The following is a 23,691-nucleotide window of genomic DNA, read 5'->3' on the forward strand; positions in this document are numbered from 1 at the left end:
AATGTATCGGCAGGGGTAGTAGAATAAAAATGAGTCACGTCGTAGGGCTCGGTGATGATTTTGGTGAAGAATCGTAAGGATGTACTGCTTTCACTACCCTATGGGTCAGGGTAAAATTCTGCCGAGACGTTTGGCAAACGTTTTATGAGCACTGAATTGGCAGACTCAGGTTTGCAGAAATGTGAAAACTGAACAAAGTTTCAACTTTAACACTGAATCATTAGTTTGTTTCCTCGCAAATGTTTTGTATGAAGATTTGTTTTCGTTGCCATTTAAAATAAGACTGTTTGTGCTTCACTGCATGAGGCTACTCCAAAGTTAGACCGTCTCTTATGTGTCGCGCTCTCTTCACTTCACACTTGGTTCCACATCATTTTACCACTCAAGACTTTGTTTGGTGCAGCAAGAATTTCTGCTTCCAAGTAAGGCATTACATTTGCCATGATTGCCCGTCTCCTTAGCAACAGGAAGTAGGCATCTTTGAAAACATTTGTGATCTCTGGCTCCAAGGCATGACCTCCCTTTAGGATTGACCTCTCGCGGGTTAGATGTTTCCATGGTATTACCTCAGCCAACGAGGTGATGTGACGTTGAAGTATGTGCGAGCAGGATTCAGTAAAAATTGTCGCTGACGGACATATACCAAACTCTTTGTGGAGTTGGGAGTTCCCAAGAGGAAGCCTGCTCAAGGTTTAATTTTGTTCTCCGCGGTTAAGAGATAGTGTCAATGAATATCGCAAAACACAAAACAACACTCATACAAATTAGTTTAGAAATACTGATTTTTTTAAGCAAACAAGCATAGTCTTTCATGTTGGAGAAAACAAAATTTTAAACGGAAAACAATAATACCCTGAGACGATGTCGCTAGCCAATCGAGCGACCGCATTAGAACATAAACCCACAACACGAAATCAGTTTCGTTGTTTAGGTTTGCTTCACAAAATATGTGCATTTGTATGTACTGTCACATACGGTACGTATATGCGCTCAGTGTATACAGTACATGTATGTATAAATTCATCATAAGCTACCGGATACATCATAATCCATTGCAAACAATGACATTTTTGGTATATGAGGATGGAAATAAATCAAGTACATTTTTACACAGTGTTACCTTGCAGCACCATTCCGGTCCACCAAGATAAGTCAATGACCAAATTGCTACTTACAATTATTCATAGTTCCTTTCTCGTCCATGAAATTACTCCTTTTCTCTCATACGTTGGCATCCAGCTCTGTACTCTTTATTTCCTTTTTGTTTTAGGGCCCAAGATGAAAATTTAGGATCCAGGCACAGAAGAGACAAATTAGAGCGAATTACAGATGTCTGGGAAACCCACTGACCAGCTGGAGTGCCGCTTTGCTCCTTCTCTACTCTATTTAAAGAGCAAGAAGAGGTGTCGATGCTCCCTCGGACACAGCTGAGTTAGCATCTCACATGGCTCCCGTAAGGGAAAATCATGCCCTTGACGACAGCATATGTAGACTTCTTTATATCATAATGAAAGATTGGACTTTTTAATAGTCTTACTGTTAAGGGGTGTGCATAAAATCCGTTCTTTACACTCAATGTTTGCTCTCTTTGACTGGATGTCCCTGCATGGATGTGAAATAAATCCTTGTCGACAAATCACAAATTAGAAGATATTGATTCTGATTGAGCTCTTTATGGATTATGTCACTCAGAAATACAGGGTCACTGTGTTTGATTTTATTTTGGACCGGCTTGCAGCATTCGATTCAGTGGACCACAGTATTCTGTTGGCTCATTTGCAGCAGCAGGTAGACAGTAGTGGTAGCGCTCTATAGGGTTTAGATCCTATTTGGCTGACAGAACCTTTTGTTTTAAACTAGGCTGCTCTGAGTCCTGCTTTGCCCCACTGTTGTATGGTGTTAAACAGGGTTCAATAATGGGCCCCCTGTTGTTTTTTAGTTTATTTGCTGCCCCTTGGGCTTCATCTTAAGGAAGCATGGTATTTCCTTTCACTGCTATGTGGGTGAAAGTCAGATCTATGTCCCACTGAGAAAAAAAGGACACTTTCTCCTTAGGCAAGCCCCTCTCTGTCTGTTTCTACAACTTGCTTCAAACACATTTTTATTCAGTGGATTTTGTCTCCGCATGGGACTCAGCAACGTTTTTGTCTTTTATGGTGTTTACTGTTTTTTTATGTGGGTAATTTATTGTTTTAACTGTCTTTGTTTTCGGATTTCGGATTTTTACTCCACATACAGCACTTTGTATGCAGCGATGGTTACATGTTCTATGAATAAAATTGAGCTGAAGTTACGTGACATAACAGTGAAGTCGGCCTGCACCAACCACACATCACTAAAATGTAGAAAAAAACACATGGTTAAGGGCATTTGTAATTATTAACACCGCAATGATACATTTTACCTTGCTCAGGGCAGAGCACACTTTACTTCTTCTATGAAGCTCATCTCTGTGACTGTGGAAGTTATCAAAAATGAAATTTGACAACATACTTTCAGAAATTGGTGGCGTTGGGAAATTCCAAATTAGGTTGATCTTAATCCAGGTCATATCTCGAATTACAGTGCCTTGTCACTTTCTGCTGAATAACTTCATGGCGGGGGTTCCCTCTCACCACTGCAATATCAGCACATTGGATAACTTCAACATCTCAAATTTAACTTTGCAACAGAAGCTGTCTTTAGGTATTCCGACAGAGATGGACGGCAGTCTGAGCTCCTGTCTGATGTTTTCCAAGCCTCGACATCCACACCTGTTGAACATCAGTGAGGAGTCATCGATTGTACAGTGTCAAAACGGATGGGTGTATGACAAAAGTGACTTTAAATCAACATTGGCAACTGAGGTAAGTTCATTTTAAGTTCAGTCTTTCAAGTGAAGTCAGTTTTTGTCATCGATGTCGAATTAATACACTAGAAGGACAGAAGGCAGAGCGCGTGAGATAGGATCAAGGGAAAACAAATTGCGCCTACAATCAATAGTAATTGTAATGGCAATAGCAATACCATAGTGATTAGCTGTATTAATGGTATTCCGATTACTACTTCATGAGAGCAAACGGTTGCTTTTTTTGGCTGCGCTTCTGGACGCGCAGGCACCTGCCATCGGTCGAAGGGGGAAAGAAACAAGAAAATAGCAGTGTTGTTTTCGGCCCTATGGAAGCACAAGCACCTCGGATGTCCCATTGATGTGTTGCGTTTACACATTTTTGTTTCTTCGCAGTGGGATCTGGTGTGCAGCAGGAAAGGTATGAACAAAGCAACGGCCACCATCTTCTTCATTGGTGTTATGTTAGGAGCGCCTTTGTTTGGATATCTGAGTGACAGGTAGAATGAACTCAACTCTTTTGTGTCATGGAAACAATATTACAGTAAATAAAGACAACGCTTCTTTTTTTTCTGACCAGGTTTGGCAGGCGGCGGCTGCTCTTGGTGTCCTATCTGACAACCATGACATTTGCCGTGCTAAGTGCACTCTCCACGTCCTATGTCATGTTTGGAGTTATGCGTTTTTTCACTGGGATGTCCATTTCTGCAATAAGTATCGTCTCTATTGTTCTGAGTATGTAAAGCCACAATTTTTCTTGACGGCTAAATGTTGTCCCCCCCCATTGGCTGACTATTCAGTCTTACGGAGCGTCATCTTCCCAGATTTAGAGTGGTTGGGTGCAGAACAGAGGACTCTCTTTGGTTTAATCTTCAGCATTGATTGGTCACTCGGAAGCTGCGTCCTGGTTGCAATGGCATACATGGTAAACGAGTGGAGGCTCCTCATTCTGGCCGTGACCTCGCCCCTGATTTTGGCCCTGGTTGCTTGGAGGTATTCAAAGATCATCAGGCCTGCTAACGTGCCTCCAAAAACTTTGGAGGTGACACCATGTTTGTCATGCTCAGGTGGCTTCCGGAGTCTGGCAGATGGCTTGTGGCTAATGGGAAGTTTGATGATGCCCACTATTACATTAATCAGTGTGCAGAAATGAACAACAGATGCAAGTGCATGGCCACCATTACGCCAATGGTACTTTTTCTCCATGTTTTTACTTTGTTTCAGTCAGCTTAGAGGTGACCATGATGCAATCGTTTGTGTCGTTGCTTTGCAGACATTACTGGAATCTGTTGACGCGGACACCACTGACAAGAAGTACACTTTTATTGATCTTTTCAAAACGGCAACCTTAAGGAAACTTGCCGTATGCCTTGGGATTGTATGGTAAGTTGAAGTTTTAGAGAACGGGTGATTGGTCAATTTCTCCTTCAGTACTTTTTTGAGCATTTCTTTGATATAGCAGGGAAATCTGAACACCAATTGCCGGGGCCGGAGCGCAAAGGTTGCAGCTTCGTTGGAATATTAAGACTGTTAGGTTTACATTCCTGGAATCACAAATGAAATACAATGTGTTAAATAGTGAGCGTTCAAGGAGAGGTGATGTACATTTCTGAACTCTGGACAGAGCCAGCCTCCAACTTATCAATATCAGATTTAACACACAAAAGTATTTTAATTTACAAATGCATGTAATTGTATGAACATGTGAGGTAGAAATATTTTTGATGTGTTCAAGATTTAGTGTGGACTGTTTAATATTTTTTCTTTCCTCTTTCAGGTTTGGGGTTGCTTTCACTTACTATGGGATAACCTTGAATATCACCGGGTTTGGATTAAACCTGTACCTCACTCACTTTCTATTTACATCAATCGAAATGCCAATGAAGATCGCCCTTTATTTCTTATTGGAAAATATTGGGAGAAGGCTGGTTCAGGCAGGGACATTGCTGTCGACCGGTCTCTGCCTTTTCATCAACATGTTTGTCTCAAAAGGTTTCTGATTCATTTCTTTTACAATTTTACATACAATGTATCTTCTGGTTTAATCTTTAACCGTCCCTCAGAGAAGTGGATCATTCGTACGATTGTCGGAGTTCTAGGAAAATCCATGTCGGAAGCATCGTTCACAGTCATATTCTTCTTCACAATTGAACTGTATCCCACTGTCATACGGTTAGTCAGTAACAAACTTAGTTAACCATTTGTACTCTTCCCTGCATTACAACCTCTTTTATCATCCAGACAGAATGGTGTAGGCTACACTTCCTTTGTGGCGCGGTTGGCCGTGTCCATATCTCCGCTGATCATGCTTCTTGAAGATGTGTGGCATCTCCTACCCTCTATGATTTACTGTGGAATGGCGATCCTTTCCGGTTTAGTGGCGTTACTCCTAACCGAAACACGAAATACCAGAATGCCAGAGTTCATAGAGGATATTGACAAACCCAGGTAAAGTTGTGTAACGCCTTGTGACACTTGGCTGCATGCTCAGCTTGGCTTGGCTCAACACACTATCGCCACTTTTTCTATTAGCAAGGCCCGACGCTATTTTTGAGGGAGTGGTCAGGCGGAGTTCCTAGCATGCCGAGCTGATACCGCATGGGTCCACCATTATAACATTTGATTTTAGAATTAGAAATCCCCCCCCCCAAAAAAAGATATACACACACGCACACACATGATAATGCTAGCATCCCCTGTTGCTGTGTGTTAGTACCCGGACATTGCTGTATTACACACCATGGTCTCTGGTCGACTTTTTGCTTCTTGGGGGAAATTTAGTGTAACAGCCGCATGTTGAAAAGGAAACAGAAGACCGTTTCCCCCTCCCATTGTTGTTTTTTAGCATGTAGCATCGCGACTGATATGTGTAATGCTGGATGTTTCCCACATCGTAGATGTGGGAAAGAAAGATGAAGAGGAAAGAAAGAAAGATGAACACGCACAGTTTCCCACTGTAGAATCTTAAAAGTGGAAAAAGAACAAGCGTCTCAAACTGCAAAGTAGTAAGATGAGCGCAGGAAGTACTGTGCAGTAGAAAATGTGTCGAATCATTCACTGATTTTAGAAAATGGCATTTATATACTTGTCTGAACTGAATCTTTCGTGCATAAAAAGACTAACCTACATTTCTTTTTTATACGTTACAGGGAAAAAATAACCAGGGGGGAAGACAATCTAATGAAGAAAAAAAACAAAACTGTGGTGTAGCCTGGCCATGTCATATTCAGCTTGCACAAGAAGGCAAAGAATCTTGGAGCTGCAAAAGTGTTTGGCAATAAAGTTTTAAGATGCAAAACCTCCAGTGTTCATTTGGCAGCGATTGCGTGTCCATAGTCTCTTTACAGTTCAACACAATTGTTACAAAAGCAAATCAATTGAGAAATCTGTCAAAATTATTGCAAACTGAGGAGTAGAAGTTTTTTTTTGTGTGTGTGCTTTTTTGAATTTGTTTGTCTACTCCTGCTTTTATCCAACACTGTCCTTGTCGTCATAATTTTTTTTTATGCCCCACACAAATTGACAGACATGCCCACAGTGGATATTTTACATCCTTAATAGTTTTAAAAAAAAATTTCAGTTAACAACGAAACACATTGTGCTTTTTTTAGGGGGGCAGAGGAGTCATTTTTAGGGAATTATTTCACAGGTACCTGCAATGTACAAACGCAGTGGGATTAAACACCTTGATGACCACTGACAAAAATATCTAATCTGAGACCTTTTAATGTTTTTTTCTTTTTTTAATTGGAAAGAGAATTTGTGGATACCTTTAATCTGTTTTCTGTTCAAAGATTTTTTTTTTGGTCATGTGCAGATTAAAAGACATAACGGGAACACAAAATAATCAAATTATTTCCTTAATTTTTTTTTTTTTAATGACAGTTTTTTTGGAGTCCGGTAGTAGTTCAGTTGCATCAAAAAAAATGTTTGTAACATTCAAAGATGTAGGCAAGGAGCTTTTCAAGTTTTACAGTTTGTAGAGCTAATGCGTAGCGCCGACCTTTGACTATGAGGACCCCTCCAACACACCTATTCAAATAACCAAGCTTGCTGATGAGCTGATCAAGCGTATTGGAGGAGGGAAACATCTAAACCAATTGGGATAGGAACTCTCGAGGATCAGACTTGGGCATCTCTGTCCAAGGCCATCATGCCGCAGTTTTAAAAAAAACATTGACCCCCTCAGGGACAGAGGTTACTACAGTGAACAGTTTATCATGTTATCAGGTGACAGGTTATCATTATCGGTGCATGAAAGGGTAAAAAAAAAAAAATCCAATCATTGATCTGACAAACAAAATATTCATACCCAGCCAGTTTGATTTGTCAAAATTGAGATTATTGCTTGGTTTGAAGGACAGCGAGAAGGAAATGGTTTGCCCGACTCGCCATAGTTATGTAATTAAGTGAATCAGCTGTGATCCCAAGACAGATTCAACTGGCTGGTCAATAATAACGGAAGAAAGGCTCTTTCTCGAGTCAATAATTACATTTTTGGTTCAAAGCACATGTCGGTTAGCAACAGCTCAAACCAGCAATCATGATCTTGTAATGTATAATTGCAGCAAAGTAGCCAGCCCCCGAGTGGCAACTCATTTATTCTCAAAATACTTGACTTGCCAAATTGTGTTGATATATCTTGCAAAATATGACGCTGTGTTCTCAATGTCTCACCATGCTGTTACAGATTTCCCTCCCCCCATCGTAACTGTCCATTATTTTGGGCTCCAAGATTTTTCCTGTTTTGCTTGTGCCTCGCTCCATCCACATTGCCACTCTTACGTTCATGATGAAGTTTGATGACCTGTTAGCAGAAGTGAACGGCTTCGGGCGGTTTCAATTTAGGCTAATGCTAATGTTGGTAATTCCTCGTCTGATTTTGCCTTTTCACTTTCTGCAGAATAATTTCGCTGCATTTATTCCTTCTCACCATTGCAACATCAGTGCTTTTGATGAAGAGGATGTTTTTAGGGATCTTTCCAGTGAGGAAAAGCTAATTGTCAGTATTCCAGTAGAGGACGATGGGAGCTTTAGTTCTTGTCAGATGTTTGCAGAGCCTCAATATCATCTGTTGCTGAATTCCTCCAACACTCCCGTGTTCCCGACAGTACATTGTCAGAATGGATGGGTGTATGATACGTCCATCATGAAGTCTACTCTGGCCACAGAGGTGAGTTGGCTCTGAATTTCTCTATAAATCATCAGATAAATGCTTACTTTTCTAGTGTTTGGCTCTTCAGTGGGATCTGGTTTGTGAGCGAAAGAGACTGAACAAATCCACAGCCACTATTTTCTTCTTGGGCGTCATGTTTGGAGCAGCAGTCATTGGCCATCTCAGTGACAGGTCCTCATGATTCATGCATATTTCTGTTTGCACTTTTGATTGAATTTGTACCTGAGCTATTAACAGCTATCAATATGAAAGGAAGATTCTCAAAATCCAAACTGTTAGCATGATAAACATGACTTAGTCTCTCTCTTAATCCCATGTTTTGTTTTGTTTTTCTGGCAGATTTGGCAGAAAAATCATGCTGTTGGTGTCCTATCTGATCACCTCAATTTTTGGATTCGCAAGTGCTTTGTCAAGTAGTTATGGCATGTTAGCAGTCATGCGGTTCTTGACTGGCTTTGGAGCTTCCGGAGTCAGCATAGTCAGCGTGGTTCTGTGTGAGTTTTAACCTGCATGCAACTCATCACTTTAGGTACAAAGGCTTATTTTGTACTTTTGGGCCCATTACTACATCAGAAAGTTTTTTTTGGTGAGCACAAGAACATTTCTAGGGACCATGCAAATGTTTTTGGTGCACACTAAACATTTTCTCATGCGCAGCAGAAAGGTAATGACCCAGAAAGCTTTCTTGTGAGCATCAAAACGTTTGTTATGGTCACGAGAAGATTTTCTGGTGCGCACAATAAAACCTGTGCGCTCATGAAAAACCTTCTCGTGATATTGAAAAACAATTTCTGGTGCGCATGAGCGTTTTTTTCTTCTTGCCTTGTCACTTTAGAGCAGGGGTGTCAAACTCATTTTTGTCATGGGCTACATTTTAGTTCCCGTTTCCCTTGGAGGGCCGTTATGACTGAAACCAAATGCAAAAGTCAATTAAGGTTGATTCAACTATTGTTTAAGTTACTGTAGTGATGAGTTTGCTTACAAGAAAATGCTTACAATCTGTCTTGTATTTATTACATATGAGAATTTTTAATTTTGGTTGAGATTTTAGCAAGCATTATGGAAGTTGATTTGTTTGATTTGCTTTCGCGGGCCAAATCAAATGATGTGGCGGGCCAAATCTGGCCCCCGGGCCTTGAGTATGACACCTGTGCTTTAGAGGCTCCATATATAATTATCCAATTCTCCTTCACTAGTCCGAAAGTTAGCCCGTATTTGGCTACTTGTCGCCCGTATTGGAACTTGTCATTGACACAATAGAATAAGTCATGGCTTCCTGCAAAAACACATCATCAACTTTGAGTTCAGTCCCAGATTTTACACACAATACTGGGAAACACTGACTAAACATGACTACCTACCCACCTAGAATTTGTCCTTTTGTCTGTCCTGAACATACGTTAGATGGTGTTGTGTGAATGTCCCCTAAGCCATGTAATTATGATCTTTTATCCTAGCTATCGAATGGGCGGACGTCAAGCACCGGTCTTCTCTGCTCATTTTATTAAGCATGGACTGGAGTTTTGGCAGTGTGCTGCTTGGCGCCTTCGCCTATTTAGTAAATGACTGGAGGATTCTGATGGCTGTATCAACCATCCCACTCTTGCCAGCAGTCATTTATTGGTGGTAAGGAAATAGTACCAAGTGATTCTTTCTTTATAACAAACTTTAACATTGTAAAGACCTTCATTGATGTTGTCTGTGAATATTCTCATTCATCCAGGTCATTCCATTGTCAGGGTGTTTAATCGACTGCAACTGCATGGTTCTGGTTGTCTTTGAACCAGAACTATCTAGTTGCGATTGATGATTAATTTATGTGCTTCTGCTGTCTATACAGGTGGATTCCAGAGTCTGCCAGATGGCTGGTAAGCCAGGGAAAAATTGACCCTGCATATTTATACTTAAGCAAGTGTGCCGAGGTAAACGGCAGAAAGCGGTTTATGGATGACCTAAAACCTGAGGTGCAAACTCTTGTCACCAAATTTTGTCAAGACTGACAGTTTTTTTTTTTTAAACATTTATGTCTTTAAAGGAGTATTTTTTTTTCCTCTTCTAACTCCCACAGGATTTGTTTAAAATAACTGCGCTAGAAAATGAAAACAAGAAATATTCCTTGTTGGATCTGGTGAGAACGCCGAAATTGAGGAGACTGACCGCAATTGCTGGCACTGTGTGGTATGGCTCATATAACAAAACATTTGTCATGCTGGACTTTTTTTGTCCCTTTTAACACACACCGAGGATACAAGTTGGTGTGGTTTAGGACAGTGGAACCTCTGAGGTCGCACACTTTCAGGACGGAGGCCCAGCCAGCTTCAATTTGTTCTTAATGTGAGACGTTTTTTTTGGCCACAGAAACTAACTACTAAACTACTATCCAGCCATCCATTTTTTATACTACTAGCTCTCATTATGGATAAACGTCCCTGCACATGTGACATATCTACATGGGGGGCACACATGCGTGAAAGCTACAGTATGTACGTGACACGATGGAGCTGACGCCGGGAAGTAGCAGAGGTCTCGTAACATCATACACAATGGCAGATTGGACTCTGAAGTTGTTGTGACTTAGAGGCATCATGTGCGTGAATATTTTTTTATCAAAGTCCAGATTGTTATGTCTTCGACTTTGTAGATTCCACTGTATTGTAATTTTACCATTGGGAATCAATCTGTTCTTCTGTTCATAGGTTTGGAGTGGCTTGCAGTTACTACGGCATCAGCTTGAATGTCTCTGGATTCGGCTTAAACATTTTTGTCACACAGTTGATGTACGGCTTCAGTGAAGTTCCAGCCAAAATTTTCTGCCTTTTTTCAATTAACAAATTTGGCCGAAAGTTTAATCAGAGTGGTGGACTTCTTTTGACTGGATTGTGTTTGTTTTGCAACGTGATTATCCCGCCTGGTAAGTGACGAGGGTGCGAAAGGGGAAAGAGCTTTTCAGTGGGCTGAGAAAAGTGCTTCCTGGATGTCTTCTTTTCAGATATGGCAGCATTTCGGACAGCAGTGGCCGCGATAGGCAAGATGTTTTCAGAAGCAGCTTTTACTGTTTTGTATTTGTACACAACAGAACTGTATCCGACAGTACTGAGGTCAGTAAAACACAATATATAGTGGTGTCTTGACTTACGAGTGCCCCGACCTGTGAGTTTTTCAAGGTCGTTTTTTTGTTGTTGTTTTGGGCTTTGACTTGCGACCCAAAAAAAAATTACTTAAATGTGAGCGAGAGAAAAAAAAATGAGAGTGGATTCGGAATTGGCACCCCCCCCCAAAAAAAACTAAAAATCATCTAGAAAAGTGTATTTGCACCACTGATTAAAAAAATTGGTAAAAATTATGGGAAAACGGTTGCATTGTTATTCTCTAATTCTTAAGGTACACCCGTAACTCATCTTTTAAGAACATTAACTCTTATGAGAATTCCATGAGTGCAAGGTGAAGGAGTGACTGAAAGTTGTGGGTTCTTATGTGTTGTCACAGACAAAATGGTTTTGGCTTCTGTTCTTTCCTCGCCCGTCTTGGTGTGGCAGTATCGCCGCTGGTGGCTCTTCTTGAGGAAGTATGGGTTGGTTTACCAAGACTCCTATTTTCCATGATGGCCTCCGGTGTTGGGTTGTTGACGATCCTCCTTCCTGAAACAAATAACACCCGCCTCCCGGAGACAATTGAAGATGTGGAACAGAGAAAGTAATTACGTGTGGAAATATTACGATCATAGTTGGAGTTGAGTAAATGATAAATAAAGTGTCCTTTATGTTTCAGAAGACCAGACTCCACATCTACCACGAATGCTCCACCATAATTTTTGCAGTTGCTACGAAACACCTAAGAAAACATCTGAAGAACAATTCTTTTAGATAACTCCGCAGATCAAACGGCACAGGGTTACGCTGCCAACTGTATGGTGTGCAATATGAGTCAATAAGGATTCCGAAAAACAAATTAGTTTAATTCATGTGAATAAATGTTTATATTTAGTTGTCCTGTTGGAACGTGCACAATTTTCTGTGACAAATACTGTACATTGATTCAGGGGGTCAAAAAAAATTCCCATAAATGACAACGCACTGAGTAAATCGCTCACCGAGAGCCACTTCTACATGCAATGTAACTTAATGTCCACCAGAGAGAGCCGTTGAAACATTTGTGATTGAAACGTAAACCTGCAAAACTTTCCCATTTGCTTTAGTGATGGGTATAATACTGTATATTGTAGTTTTACACCACTAACATAATAATAAACATATTGGCAAGCAAATTCATTTAATGTCACCACAAAATAAAGGCTGAATTGGTGAAATGTTTCATATAAATACCAGTAATATATTCCATGTATATGAGGAACAGTCCCTCCCACCCTCTCCAGCCCGCCCCGACAGCACTGGGTAGCTCCTTCAGCCAGAGACTGTTACACCCGCGCTGCAAGAAGGAGAGATATCGCCGCTCGTTCCTACCGACTGCTGTCAGGCTGCTGAATAAAAATAGTAACAATAATATTAATAATAATTAAATGATGTGAAAAACAACTGTAAATAGCACTGTGATTTATCCATTTTGTATTTATATTGCACTTAATTGAATGGTGTTTGTTTGTTTTTTCTTCTTTCTTCTTTCTGCCTACATTCTTGCTGCTGGAGGCTGTAAATTTCCCCAGTGTGGGACAAATAAAGGATATCTTAAATGTGCATCCTGTCACAGCCCAATTGAAGGAGTCGAAACAAAATAAAACAAATAATTAAAAAAGCTCTGCAGCATGAAGTAGTGCTTGGATATGTAAACCAGCAACCGCAACAGCATCCACCACCAGTCCGCAGTGCCACTTTTGGTTGGAGATGGAAATCTCTTATAGCTAATCACAGACGAGTATGACACTCCTGTGAGCCAATCAAATTGCATATTTGCGGTGTAGGCGTCACCGACGTGCCATCCACCTTGGAGGCGGCATGCGTTTGGTTGAGAGGCGGGTGCCGGATGGTGGAGTACCACTGATGAGAGAGAGAGAGCGGGCAATAAAGAAGAAGGGACTCTTTTTAACTCGCATTGTATTTCCACGCGGATACTGGAAAACTCCACAGGAGGATTTGCTTCACCTGCTCGTGTGGTACGTGCGACAAGATGGCCCTAAATGTGTTTTTTTCCATCGTTTTCTAAAGCCCTGTCGTGGCTAGTGGGCTGTGCGTTTACTGTAGCTAGCGGATTATTGTGCTCGTGACTTTTCAATGATGGAGGACCTAATGCTAGCCGGAGTGGCTACCTTTCAACCATGCGGCTTAGAGTAATCTTTCCCTCGATGTAGTTATGTGGAAGAAAGGCATTTGTTTGTTTGCAGTCAGGGTTTGGAACGGTGCGGTCATTGTCCGCTTCACGTTTATTTTATCTCCACCCAGATGTCTCTTGAGCCGCCCACACCCATGATTGGGTCACAAGGCGCTCTAAAAAAAGTCAGATTTCCACCAAGTTAAAACCGCTCGGCTTGTTGAGTCGCTTGTTTATGTTCATATAGGTACAGGGGAATATGAAAAGTGCACGTACAGTGTGTGGGACAAGTTAGTTCGTGAGGTCGGGTCATCTTTTGAAGCAATGCAATTGAAAGCTAGCTGATTAGCAAGTTGCAGCATTTTACAAATACGAGCCAGCGAATAAGAGAAATCCGCGTACAAATGACGCCCATTGAAATGCATTGAGGGCGAAATTTAAGCCCGCCCCCCCAAAAAAAATCTAACCCCCCCCCAAAAAAACCAACAACAACAAAAAAACGCTGATAAACTTCCAATATGCGTTTTCAGCGGCGGGGTTAGTCTCCCACTCCACCCCACAAAATTATTGCGGAACGGTCATGTGACGTCAACTGTACCTTGTTATACCTTGACTTATAAATGTTATTTGTTCGATAATTCGCTAAATTCATCTAAATGCATCACTAAATTTTATAATACAATCTGATTAAAGACAATGTGAATAAATGAACTGGTCCATCCCCACTGACTCCTGATGTCACTCACTACGCCACCCCCTTAAAAGGCACGCATCAACACAAATACTAACAAAACCTAGGTGCGTCATTTGTCCTAACACTTTCTTAGTAGTGTTTTATATCTGGTGTTGCCTTGGGGCATACAAAGTAGGGCTAAGGGGATGCAGTGACCCACAGCAGCCACACTGAGCCCCCTCCCCACTATTATTCTGTGACCTGACCCACATTCGTGTCCCACAGGCGCCTGCTGGGTTCAAGCATGGGACCTGCTTGTGGGTTCGACATCTTCCAGCATTCGTCAGTCAATCTTGTCCCACATGACTAACAGGCTCGCTGCCCGGAGAGGTTCTTCCTTCTTAAGGCAGTCATATTGCATCATCTAACGAGCCATTTTCCACAATGTAATGGCAGAATATTTCAAACAACTCTTGTATTAGAGCCCTTAATCCTAACAATGTGGCGGGTTAGCCTGGTTTTAAAATTGGCTTCACATAGAGTACCAGTCAGAAGTTTGGAAACACCTTCCAATTCAGGGTCCCAAACACTCTTAAGAGGTCAAGAAATTCAAGACAGTAACGCTTGATAATGCACAGCTCTGAACTGAAAGTCATTCCTGGTCATAAAGCAACATCCACATTATAAAGAAACCCCAAAATGTGTAAAGCTGTTATCTGGGTAAAAGATGCCTAAATTATAAATCATATTCGGTTTTGAGCGACATTTTTTTGTTTACCAAATAATTCAATTTCTTTCTAATATCAATGTCCCAAGTATTCATCCACAATTCTGGACAATTCAAAACAAATAATAATAATAAAAAAAAACTGAATTAGGTCGTGTTTCCAAACTTTTGACTGGTACTGAACATTAATAAATGGGCCAAATTTCCTCCCTTCCAATAAAAGTCAGCAAAGGGTCTGATTGTCTGATGTATCTAAAAGATTATTACCAAAAAAGATTATCCCATGAAAAAAGCTAAATAATTGTGAGCTCCAGCCTGAATCTCAAATGATTTTTCCTCTGGAGTGGAAGTTTCCATGAGTGATTTGCAATGGTTACGTTACAGTGCATGTGGGCTGAGATGGAGGTGGAAGGCCTTCAAGATCTGTGTGGGCATGATGTCCACACAGACTGAAATATGTATGAGGAATATTGTAAGTGAAGCAAAATGATTACATTTGTGTCATTTAGTCCTAGCATTTTCTATTTTCAGTTTTACAGTGGGGGGTCCTTCATCCAGCCATTAAAAACATTATTCACAAGAGCTTCTGTGACCAAATATTGGGATGTTCCCCCTCAGGGTTGTTGAGTCATTTTGCACTTTCTCGCATGAATGAACGCTACAAAACTTGTATAACTCATAATACTTTGTTATCTCGGCTGCAGGTGGCCAAGCGAGGAGTACTGCTTCTGGTAGCTGCCTGAAATGTCGCAGAGGAGTGGGCAAGAGGACCCGGAGCGGTACCTTTTTGTGGACCGCGCTGTTGTCTACAACCCAGCTTCGCAGGCCGACTGGACCGCCAAGAGACTAGTATGGATCCCATCTGAGCGCCACGGCTTTGAGGCGGCCAGCGTGCGCGAGGAGCGCGGCGATGAGGTGGTCGTGGAGCTGGCGGAGAACGGGAAGAGGGCGTCGGTCAACAAGGACGACATCCAGAAGATGAACCCGCCCAAGTTCAGTAAGGTGGAGGACATGGCAGAGCTTACATGCCTCAACGAAGCCTCTGTACTACACAACCTCAAGGACCGCTATTACTCGGGCCTCATTTATGTGAGTAGTTTTGTCTTGTGGTGTGTACCGATGTATTCTTTTACAGCGAACGGTGCAAAAGGTGAAGAGCTGTGATTGAGACATTTGAACTGAACGGAAACACACTAAAAATGTATTTGAACACAGAAAAAAAAAATGCTTTTGACTCGGGATGCGCATTTCCAAATAATTAAATATTTTCTTCTTCTTTTATTTAATACAGATGGACACATTTACAACTTAAGACAAATATAATAATGACTTCACAAATAAGTTATTTAATGAATTTTTAACACTATTTTTTAAATAATCGGCTGATCAATCGGTTATCGGAATTATTTATTTATTTGTTTTTTCGCCAAATATTGGAATCTGCAACAGTGTCAAAAAATACATGTTGCTCGGGCCCTTCAAATTACAATGAAGCTGCCGGACATGCATGGAGTCTCCACAACACGCAAACAACTGCAAACAAGTTCAACAGATAAAAAGTATGTTTCCGTCTGCAAAATGTCACTTTTAAAGGCAGCGTAGATCACAGTTTGGATTCAAAACAATTATCGGAAGCTGTTATGAGAACATTACATGGTAAAACAAAATATGAACACCTAATTTTCATCTTTTTAGAGCATCAAAGAAACACCACCCACTACAATGTGCATGACTGGTGCAGGTAGCGGGGTAGGCAAAACTGTGTACTTGCCATCACTGCTACTTCCTCTGTGCTTGAGGAGTTCATCATCCATTTTGCAGAGCGTGATTTGCAGTTTTCCTAAAAGTGTTGTCATCCATGTCTTCAAAATATACTGTATGCCCACCCATGGCTAATTTCTCTCCCCTACCCTATGTTGTTGATTTGGTATTGATGCGTATGATATCTGAAAGCTTTTACAACACTGTATACTGGTTTCGGTGTCTGTGTGTCCCTACTTTTTACTGAAGATGGCAAATCTCAAGAAGAGGCCTCAATGCACCCAGATAACAACTCCCACGAATGCCTCAATCTTTGCTGAATCACTCCCTCACTGTGTTTTTCTTTGAATTTTCTCAGAAGCATGATGTGGGGGAACTCTCATTTCAAAGTTAGATGTATTAACTCCCCTCAGAGCAACAAAAACCTTATCGAGTGGAACCTCCGTTGCCAAACATAACATTTAGATAACAATTTTCTTTCAGGCCTTTGCTGACTGATTACAAGGGTGAGAAAACACTCCAATTCAGCCTTCAATTCAACACTTCAAGTTAGCGCTTCTACTGTACAAGGTTTTTTTTATTTCTTCTTTTAAATAACACCGGGCCCAAGGGTACATTTCTTCCAAAATAATATTCCCGACTCTTCAAAGGGCTCTTATGACTTCCCTGTTAGTGGGCATGCCATCATCATGTCCTACATTAGCTGTCCAAGTGATTATGAACCACTTTGTGACATGCATGCCTGGAATAGTCCGGGGCTCGGAGCTTGTGGGCCCGACCACCTCAGACACTAAAAGAGGTATCACTTTTTTTTTCTGCACTATTGTGACTGCATGAGATAGCAAATCTACCGGAGCTGATGTTAAAAATAATTGTGTGTTAGCAAGCATTTGCAGGTCATGTTTACTTGTTCATAAAATTAAGATAAGTCCATGTCAAGCACAGTTTGTCTTCATACAAAAAGAGAGTATTCTGTTCATGGAAGAGGAATTGACTCCAGATGTATCCATCGACTATAGGAACCTTTGCTGAGTCGCACTCATATCAGCCACACACTCGCACACACAGACAGTTCCCCACTTCGGCACGCGCATCACAACGCCAGCCGAAAATTTACAGCACAGCCGGTAAAGTTCTCTTCATTAACCCCGCGAGGCTAATAAGATCAAACATATTCGATACTCGCCTCACGGGCTCATGAAATTATCAAAAATTATGTGCACCCATAGGGTTTAGTTACACAGAGGCCCCTATCTTAAATATTTAGGGGCACAGGCACAAAATGTTCAGCACACATGCAAAGTAAACATGACATGCAAACCAACACACGTTCTTTCTTTCTTTTTTTGTTTTTTTTAAATGATTGTTTGGATATTTCATAGCAGCCTTAGGAGAAATGAAAATATACTCAGTCGAGCATCGAGGTTGATTGAGTCATTTGTGTGAGCGAGCCGTCATCCAGCCCACGTTGATGATCTTGTGTTCTAATATGTTGTGTAAACTTGGTGGGAGAGCTGTTCATTGTCAGTGAATATATTCCAAAGCATTCCCAAGGCATTCATGTGATTTTTTTTTTTTCTTCATGAAGCCTGTTTGGGTGGCGCCCCTGTCGGGCATCAGAGCTCCCCTGCTTTTGAGCATCATTGCAGCTGTCCAAGAAGGTTCAGCGCAAGTCTGTTTTATTGATGCCACTCTGATGCATTATTGAATGCAACCTGGTCCACGTGCACGCTCATCTTTAACTGGCATTGATGTTGCAGTGTGTATGAGGGGTTGAACGACTTCAGATTATTATTATTATTTTTTGGTAACATGGCAATAATCCCTTGCTTGTAGATGTGAAGTAGCAACTATATATTTAATAGATTGTGTATAAACATTTTAAAGCTTTATGCATAATAATAATGTGGGGTAAAAATCAATCCCTCAAGAACAGATTGTGTTCAAGAAGCTATTTCTTTCTTTGCTCAGTTTGAGGTTTTTCAGAGACACTTTAGCTGACTGTTGGGATTACACACAGCGCCACACAAGCTGTTCACTTTGGCACATTTGGAATTCCACAGTTGATTTCTTTTTCTGGCCATCCATTGCGTTCGAAGCATCAAGCTTTGCAGACTTATTACCAGAATTCTTAGGTACTTGATATTGTGTGACCTGTCCAAGACAAAATCCTGTCCTAACAATTCTGACAAGCTGTCCGAATTTAAATTAGAAAATTATTCGAAGCAGTTCAATTTCACACTGAAAGCAGCATTGGGATTCTTGAGATTCAGGGCAAAATGAGAACTATTTGCATCATCCTGAATGAAACGGGTAAGAGCATGCCGTAACCTGTTTTGCATGTCTTTAGCAGTCAGCAAGTGAGGACACAGGAGAAATGGTCTGTCCTTGCCCATTGAGAAAAACTGTAAGCATTTTTTTCGCTTCACAAACATTTATATGTACATTTCTCGAAGTACTGAGGGCCATTTAAACTGGATCAGAATTGCTCCCTCTTTACAATTTCTGAACTGAAATGTGCATTGCGTCTAAAGGGTCTTAAAATAGTATTACAGTAATCCCTCGTTTATCGCCGTTAATGGGGACCCAAACCACCCGCGATAAACGAAAATCCGCGAAGTAGCGACCAATTAACATATTTTTAAAAAATTGCCCCACGTGGGCCTTTGTGCTTGAGCAGAGCGCACTAACACACACACACACACACACACACACAGAGGCCAGCGATCCCGGGCGTGCAGCAGACGTGTTTATGATTAGTCAATTAAGGTTGTTTAGACAATTAAGGAGGAGAGACCTGCGTTTGTTCTTATAAATCTCTCTCTCTCTCTTTCTCTCAGCAACACACATACACTCACCTGCGTGCCCATGCGTGCACGCACACACGTGCCCCACGTGGACCTTCTGCGCTTGAGCAGAGTGCGCACACGCTAGCACGCATAGTAAACAACACTTAGACACTGATTTTTGCGACTTCAAAAATATGAATGTTTGAAAAAATCCGCAATGCACCGAAGCCGCGATAAACGAACCGCGAAATAGCGAGGGATCACTGTAATAGTATTGAACTGAATTTCAGTATAATATAGCTGGACTTTAAAAAAAAAAAGATGAAATCTTACTGGCTGGTGTCCTGTCATGGCTGCCCGACTCGGCAGCCAACTTCTTGCCCTAAGAGGGCCGCTAATCCCACAAAATACCCCCTGGGGGTCCACTGTCAAGGGCAGCCAGCTGAGTCATTCCTGTCTCCCCGCTGCCCATGGACCATGCTGTGTCGGTTGCAGTGATCCGTCTGTCTGGCTGTGTGCCCACTGTCGGGGGTCCATGAGAGGTTACTGTGGCACATAATTTGTCTAGAAGTTAGTCGATGCCAGCTAAAAAGGGTTTGGATATTAGCATGATTACTGGTAGTTATGAAGGAGATCCTGAGCGCTTTTATCACATGCTCAAAACAAAGATGCCGATTGGACAAAGAGGAGATCTGAGCTCTGCAATCCATTGCTCATCCTCAATTACCCAGATGCTGGTCACACCAACTGAATTTGCATATTGAAAATCAGATTTCAGTTGGGGGCCTCCTGAATCAAGATCTTTGATCCCAGTCATTGATATGCGATTGAAATAGCCTTAATCCTGGGCCGCCAGTGTCTACTGAACAGCGTCATGCACTCTTGACTTAATGGGATGTTCAGGGATTAATCCTGCTCAGGCCGCTTTGTCTGCAATTGGATGTCTGTTCACATTATGTCGGCGCATCAGCTGCGGATTACCGCATCAGGCTCACTATCTGATTTCAGTCACTCATTAATAGATATTAGGGGAGAATTGCCACAATTCATGAAAGAAACCTAAAAGCATGTTCCCCATCTACACAGTTTGTTAATATTGATACAAAGTGCATTTTAATGTGTACAAGAAGCAGCAGCAAGGTCTGCTATTTGTGCTGAGTTCATGTTCCAAACAATCCTCAGCGGTTAACATAAAAGCGTCGGCAAATAAATATAAGGTGAACTCAAATAGCCACTGGACTATGTTTCCTTTGTGTTTCTTTTACTAGACATACTCTGGCCTCTTCTGTGTCGTCATAAATCCCTACAAAAACCTCCCCATCTACTCTGAGAACATCGTGGAAATGTACCGGGGCAAAAAGAGGCACGAGATGCCCCCTCACATCTACGCCATCTCAGAGTCTGCTTACAGATGCATGCTACAAGGTAAGTCGGCTGCTCTCCATTTCCGTCACAAACGACCTCGATCAATAGGACCGTATTTGATCAAAGACACCATCTGCTGCCAAGATTTGATGTACCCGCACTGGATGTGATCGTAACTTCAGATGATGTCACAGTCATTGTACTAAAATGAGTTTATAGTTTTTATAAAGAACTGGGAATGCCTCTTTCTCATGATTAACGGTTGCTGGTATGTTAGCTGCCTAGCATATGCATGCATGTAATGAATGGCCTTCTCAAACTACACGACTTTTTTGTCATTCATGACAGTCGCGCTGTCGGACTACTAGATAAATATCTGCGTCTTGGACCGATCGAGGTGTCACACGAGTACACAAGTACTACACAAGTCACTGACCGGACCGCACCCAATCGTTGCATGCTTCCAACAAGATTCAATCCATCAGCGCAGGTCCCTTAGGGATGCGGGACCAGCAGCTGTCAAAGTCATGTTGACGGAGACATAATGCTTGTGAGAAAAAAAAAAAAAAAATAAGAGAGAGCGAAACCATGGACCCGTTTCTGGATGGGAGGGAGAAGGCAGTGTGAACTTTCTATTGTCCAGAAAGCACTATCAGTTGAAATGCTTCGTATACTTTCCAATATTTACCTTTTTGTTCAAGTCACTGTTTAAATACTGTACTGTGTACTGTTCTGTGAATTGTGTGCACCGTGTCCAGTTCTCTCGTCATAAGTAGGGGAGCACTGTCTACCGATTGGTCAAGAACCAATCAAAGGACCACATAGGATGTGTCAGACTAGGCGGCAAGATAAACAAAAATTCTGACAAGCCAGGCTTTTTCGTCATCCGGTTTGTGAAGCGTCCCAGACACCTCACGGCCACTTGTTGAGTATTTAACACTATGCGGCCTATGACGCATCAAGACAACTCAAAATAGGCTCCAAGACTGTAGCTTTATCTACGACAGGTCTGTCGACTTACAATTGTGTTACAATCGTGTGATCTGACGTCGGCATTACTTATCAGGTTGACCAGTGCTTTGGAGTGGTTATGTGGACTATGCAGCTAGACAGCAAGACTGCTGTTATTTAGTTTAAATATTTTATGTTTCATGGTGACTCTGACCACCTTAATATAGCTTGATTGATTGTATACCTTGTGACTGGAGTCCTTTACACTGAATTACATTTTCAAGCGCCCTTGTAGTTGCCAAACTTCCCGACTCTCTGAGTGAACAGTGACCGACTGGGCTCAGACCGTCAAGAACACAGAGGGTGACCCCATTGTGCTTGACAGTTAGGCCTTTGTGCAACGGAGATGGCTTACAAGTGATGCTGGTGACAAAACTGGACAGCCCTGTCACCCCTTTCAGGCTTCACAGCCTGTCAAAGCAAAAGAGCATGACCTATTTTTACTACTTTCCTGCCTGTTCCTTAATGGCTTCCGTAGCCTACTGATGTGCCCTCTTTACACTGAAGATATGGCGGTGAGCAGGGAGGCGCTAATTTACGAATCAGTCACTTAGAATTGGCTCAGGTTTGTGGCGTCACACAATGACCAACATAAAGTCTGCTCCAGGTAAGTTTAGAGACGGTTAAAACCGACGCTCGTAGCACTGAAGGGGAAACACCCTCTAAGAAACAGACAATTATAATTATTTCACATCATTGTGGCAGCATTAGGTCAGCATATTTATTTTTTACCACTAAGGCTTGCTTTTGCGCTCAGGAGGCATCCGGTTTCGGCATTTTAATTCTTGGATTAGGATTTGCTTTCATATGTGATGACACCAAATGTTTCTTCTATGCCCGCCTGTTAATAGCGTGTTAATAGTAGTAACAATAGTAGTAATAATAGGTGGAACGAGAGACACGCTGCCGAGCACCACCATTCTTACTCATTTTACTGCTGTGTTCATATTGGAGTGAACAGTGTTGTGCTTAGAAAAAGAGGTTTGTAGGTTGGAGATTAGTGGATGCCAGCTGCTGCTCTGAGGGGTGGCCCAAAGCATCTTCAGCAACCTGATTGATATTAGCGATTATCCAGTTTGATAGTAAAACGCAATTGTGTTGCTGAAGATGGTCAGAAAGCCATTAAAAGCCAAAACGTTTTATAATCCGTGCCGAGTGTGTAATACTATTGACATGTTGCCATTGTGACTTGCGTAATAGGATTGTCAAAGTACAGAAGTCAGAAAATGTCAGTTTTAGCTGTCATGCCAGGATGTTTGTTTTGGAATTAATTCGTTTGATTGTGCTCAGACTGAAGCGTCTGTTGCATCAATGCATAACATTTGGAGCCGTTAACAAATGATGACGTCCTGTTGTTGGCTAACGGGTGTCTGAGTCTCACAGGCATCCGTTAATTACCTCTACTGTACATAGTTGTTTCGCCCACCAACGCTCTGATGTGCTATTTAATGGCCTCTTACCAAACACAAATAGTGCGTAAACAGACCAGTAAAACTTAATGCACATCTGTTGTTGATTAACGTCCTGATTTTTTTCCTCTTGATATGATATCACTATATGAGTCATTATGGACTCCGGAAGTGCTTTATGAAGAATAAAAGCATGTTGAAAGATATCCTGTCAGCAGTTATGGGTTGGCAGTGAGCACAAGCACTTCTTGAAGGGTCCCAGGAAGGGATAGTGGGTCTTTGTTTCAGTGAGAAACTCTCCCTCCTTGCGTCCCACTGGTGTCAAATAAGAGTCTTTGGTTGATTTCCATCAGCCTCTATCTTAGATCAGTGTGTGCTTTCCAAATGTATAGCCTCATGGCATCCATTCCAAGACAGATTCTTCATGATACTGAACAGTGTATGATGTAACTCGCACAGCCAAGAATGTCTGATAAAATGCTTGGGAATGTTTATAATAACAGAGCATACACCAAGAATACGTCTTTGCTCCACCTGGTTGCAATTCCTGGACACATTAACAGCTCTCATGTCCCTTTGAACTAAGAACCTAAAAGCTCCACCTTCGGTACACAGTAACACACACATCGTCCAGGAAATTTCTGAGATTCACCACATGCAGCATACACACATACAGAATTAGCGCGAGACC

General features: G+C 41.7%; 3 protein-coding genes across 8 annotated transcripts in view; all 3 read left to right on the top strand.

Annotated features, from left to right (window-relative positions):
• Positions 1–2,425: 2,425 nt before the first annotated feature.
• LOC147200095 (solute carrier family 22 member 7-like) lies at positions 2,426–6,125 on the top strand. 2 transcript variants are annotated; one of them, XM_086120158.1, is made up of 10 exons: positions 2,426–2,846; positions 3,224–3,327; positions 3,408–3,562; positions 3,652–3,820; positions 3,895–4,018; positions 4,101–4,210; positions 4,605–4,819; positions 4,891–4,999; positions 5,069–5,275; positions 5,977–6,125. In XM_086120158.1, the coding sequence occupies exons 1-10, from the start codon at positions 2,475–2,477 to the stop codon at positions 6,035–6,037; spliced, it is 1,626 nt and encodes a 541-aa protein (XP_085976284.1). In that variant the 5' UTR covers positions 2,426–2,474; the 3' UTR covers positions 6,038–6,125. The 2 variants fall into 2 exon arrangements, with proteins under 2 accessions (XP_085976284.1, XP_085976285.1); XM_086120159.1 differs by lacking the exon at positions 5,977–6,125 and having other exon boundaries at positions 5,073–5,216.
• A 1,384-nt stretch (positions 6,126–7,509) lies between these two features.
• LOC147200096 (solute carrier family 22 member 7-like) lies at positions 7,510–12,694 on the top strand. 5 transcript variants are annotated; one of them, XM_086121078.1, is made up of 10 exons: positions 7,510–8,000; positions 8,071–8,174; positions 8,343–8,497; positions 9,461–9,629; positions 9,844–9,967; positions 10,072–10,181; positions 10,700–10,914; positions 10,993–11,101; positions 11,490–11,696; positions 11,755–12,694. In XM_086121078.1, exons 1-10 carry the CDS (start codon positions 7,617–7,619, stop codon positions 11,864–11,866), a joined length of 1,689 nt encoding a protein of 562 aa, XP_085977204.1. In that variant the 5' UTR covers positions 7,510–7,616; the 3' UTR covers positions 11,867–12,694. The 5 variants fall into 5 exon arrangements, with proteins under 5 accessions (XP_085977204.1, XP_085977205.1, XP_085977206.1 ...); XM_086121079.1 differs by having other exon boundaries at positions 11,772–12,694; XM_086121080.1 differs by having other exon boundaries at positions 11,775–12,694.
• A 272-nt stretch (positions 12,695–12,966) lies between these two features.
• Positions 12,967–23,691, top strand: part of LOC147200097 (myosin-10-like) — a 47,181-nt gene continuing 36,456 nt past the window's right edge. The window contains exons 1-3 of the mRNA XM_086119645.1: positions 12,967–13,110; positions 15,370–15,754; positions 20,484–20,640. Coding sequence (XP_085975771.1) covers positions 15,410–15,754; positions 20,484–20,640 — 502 coding nt within the window. The 5' untranslated portion in view covers positions 12,967–13,110; positions 15,370–15,409. The remainder of the gene's footprint in view (positions 13,111–15,369; positions 15,755–20,483; positions 20,641–23,691) is intronic.

This window comes from Hippocampus guttulatus, chromosome 9 (genome assembly GCF_054856545.1).
Source record: "Hippocampus guttulatus isolate MCC_2025c chromosome 9, RoL_Hgut_1.0, whole genome shotgun sequence".
In the NCBI taxonomy this organism is placed as follows: Eukaryota; Metazoa; Chordata; class Actinopteri; order Syngnathiformes; family Syngnathidae; genus Hippocampus; species Hippocampus guttulatus.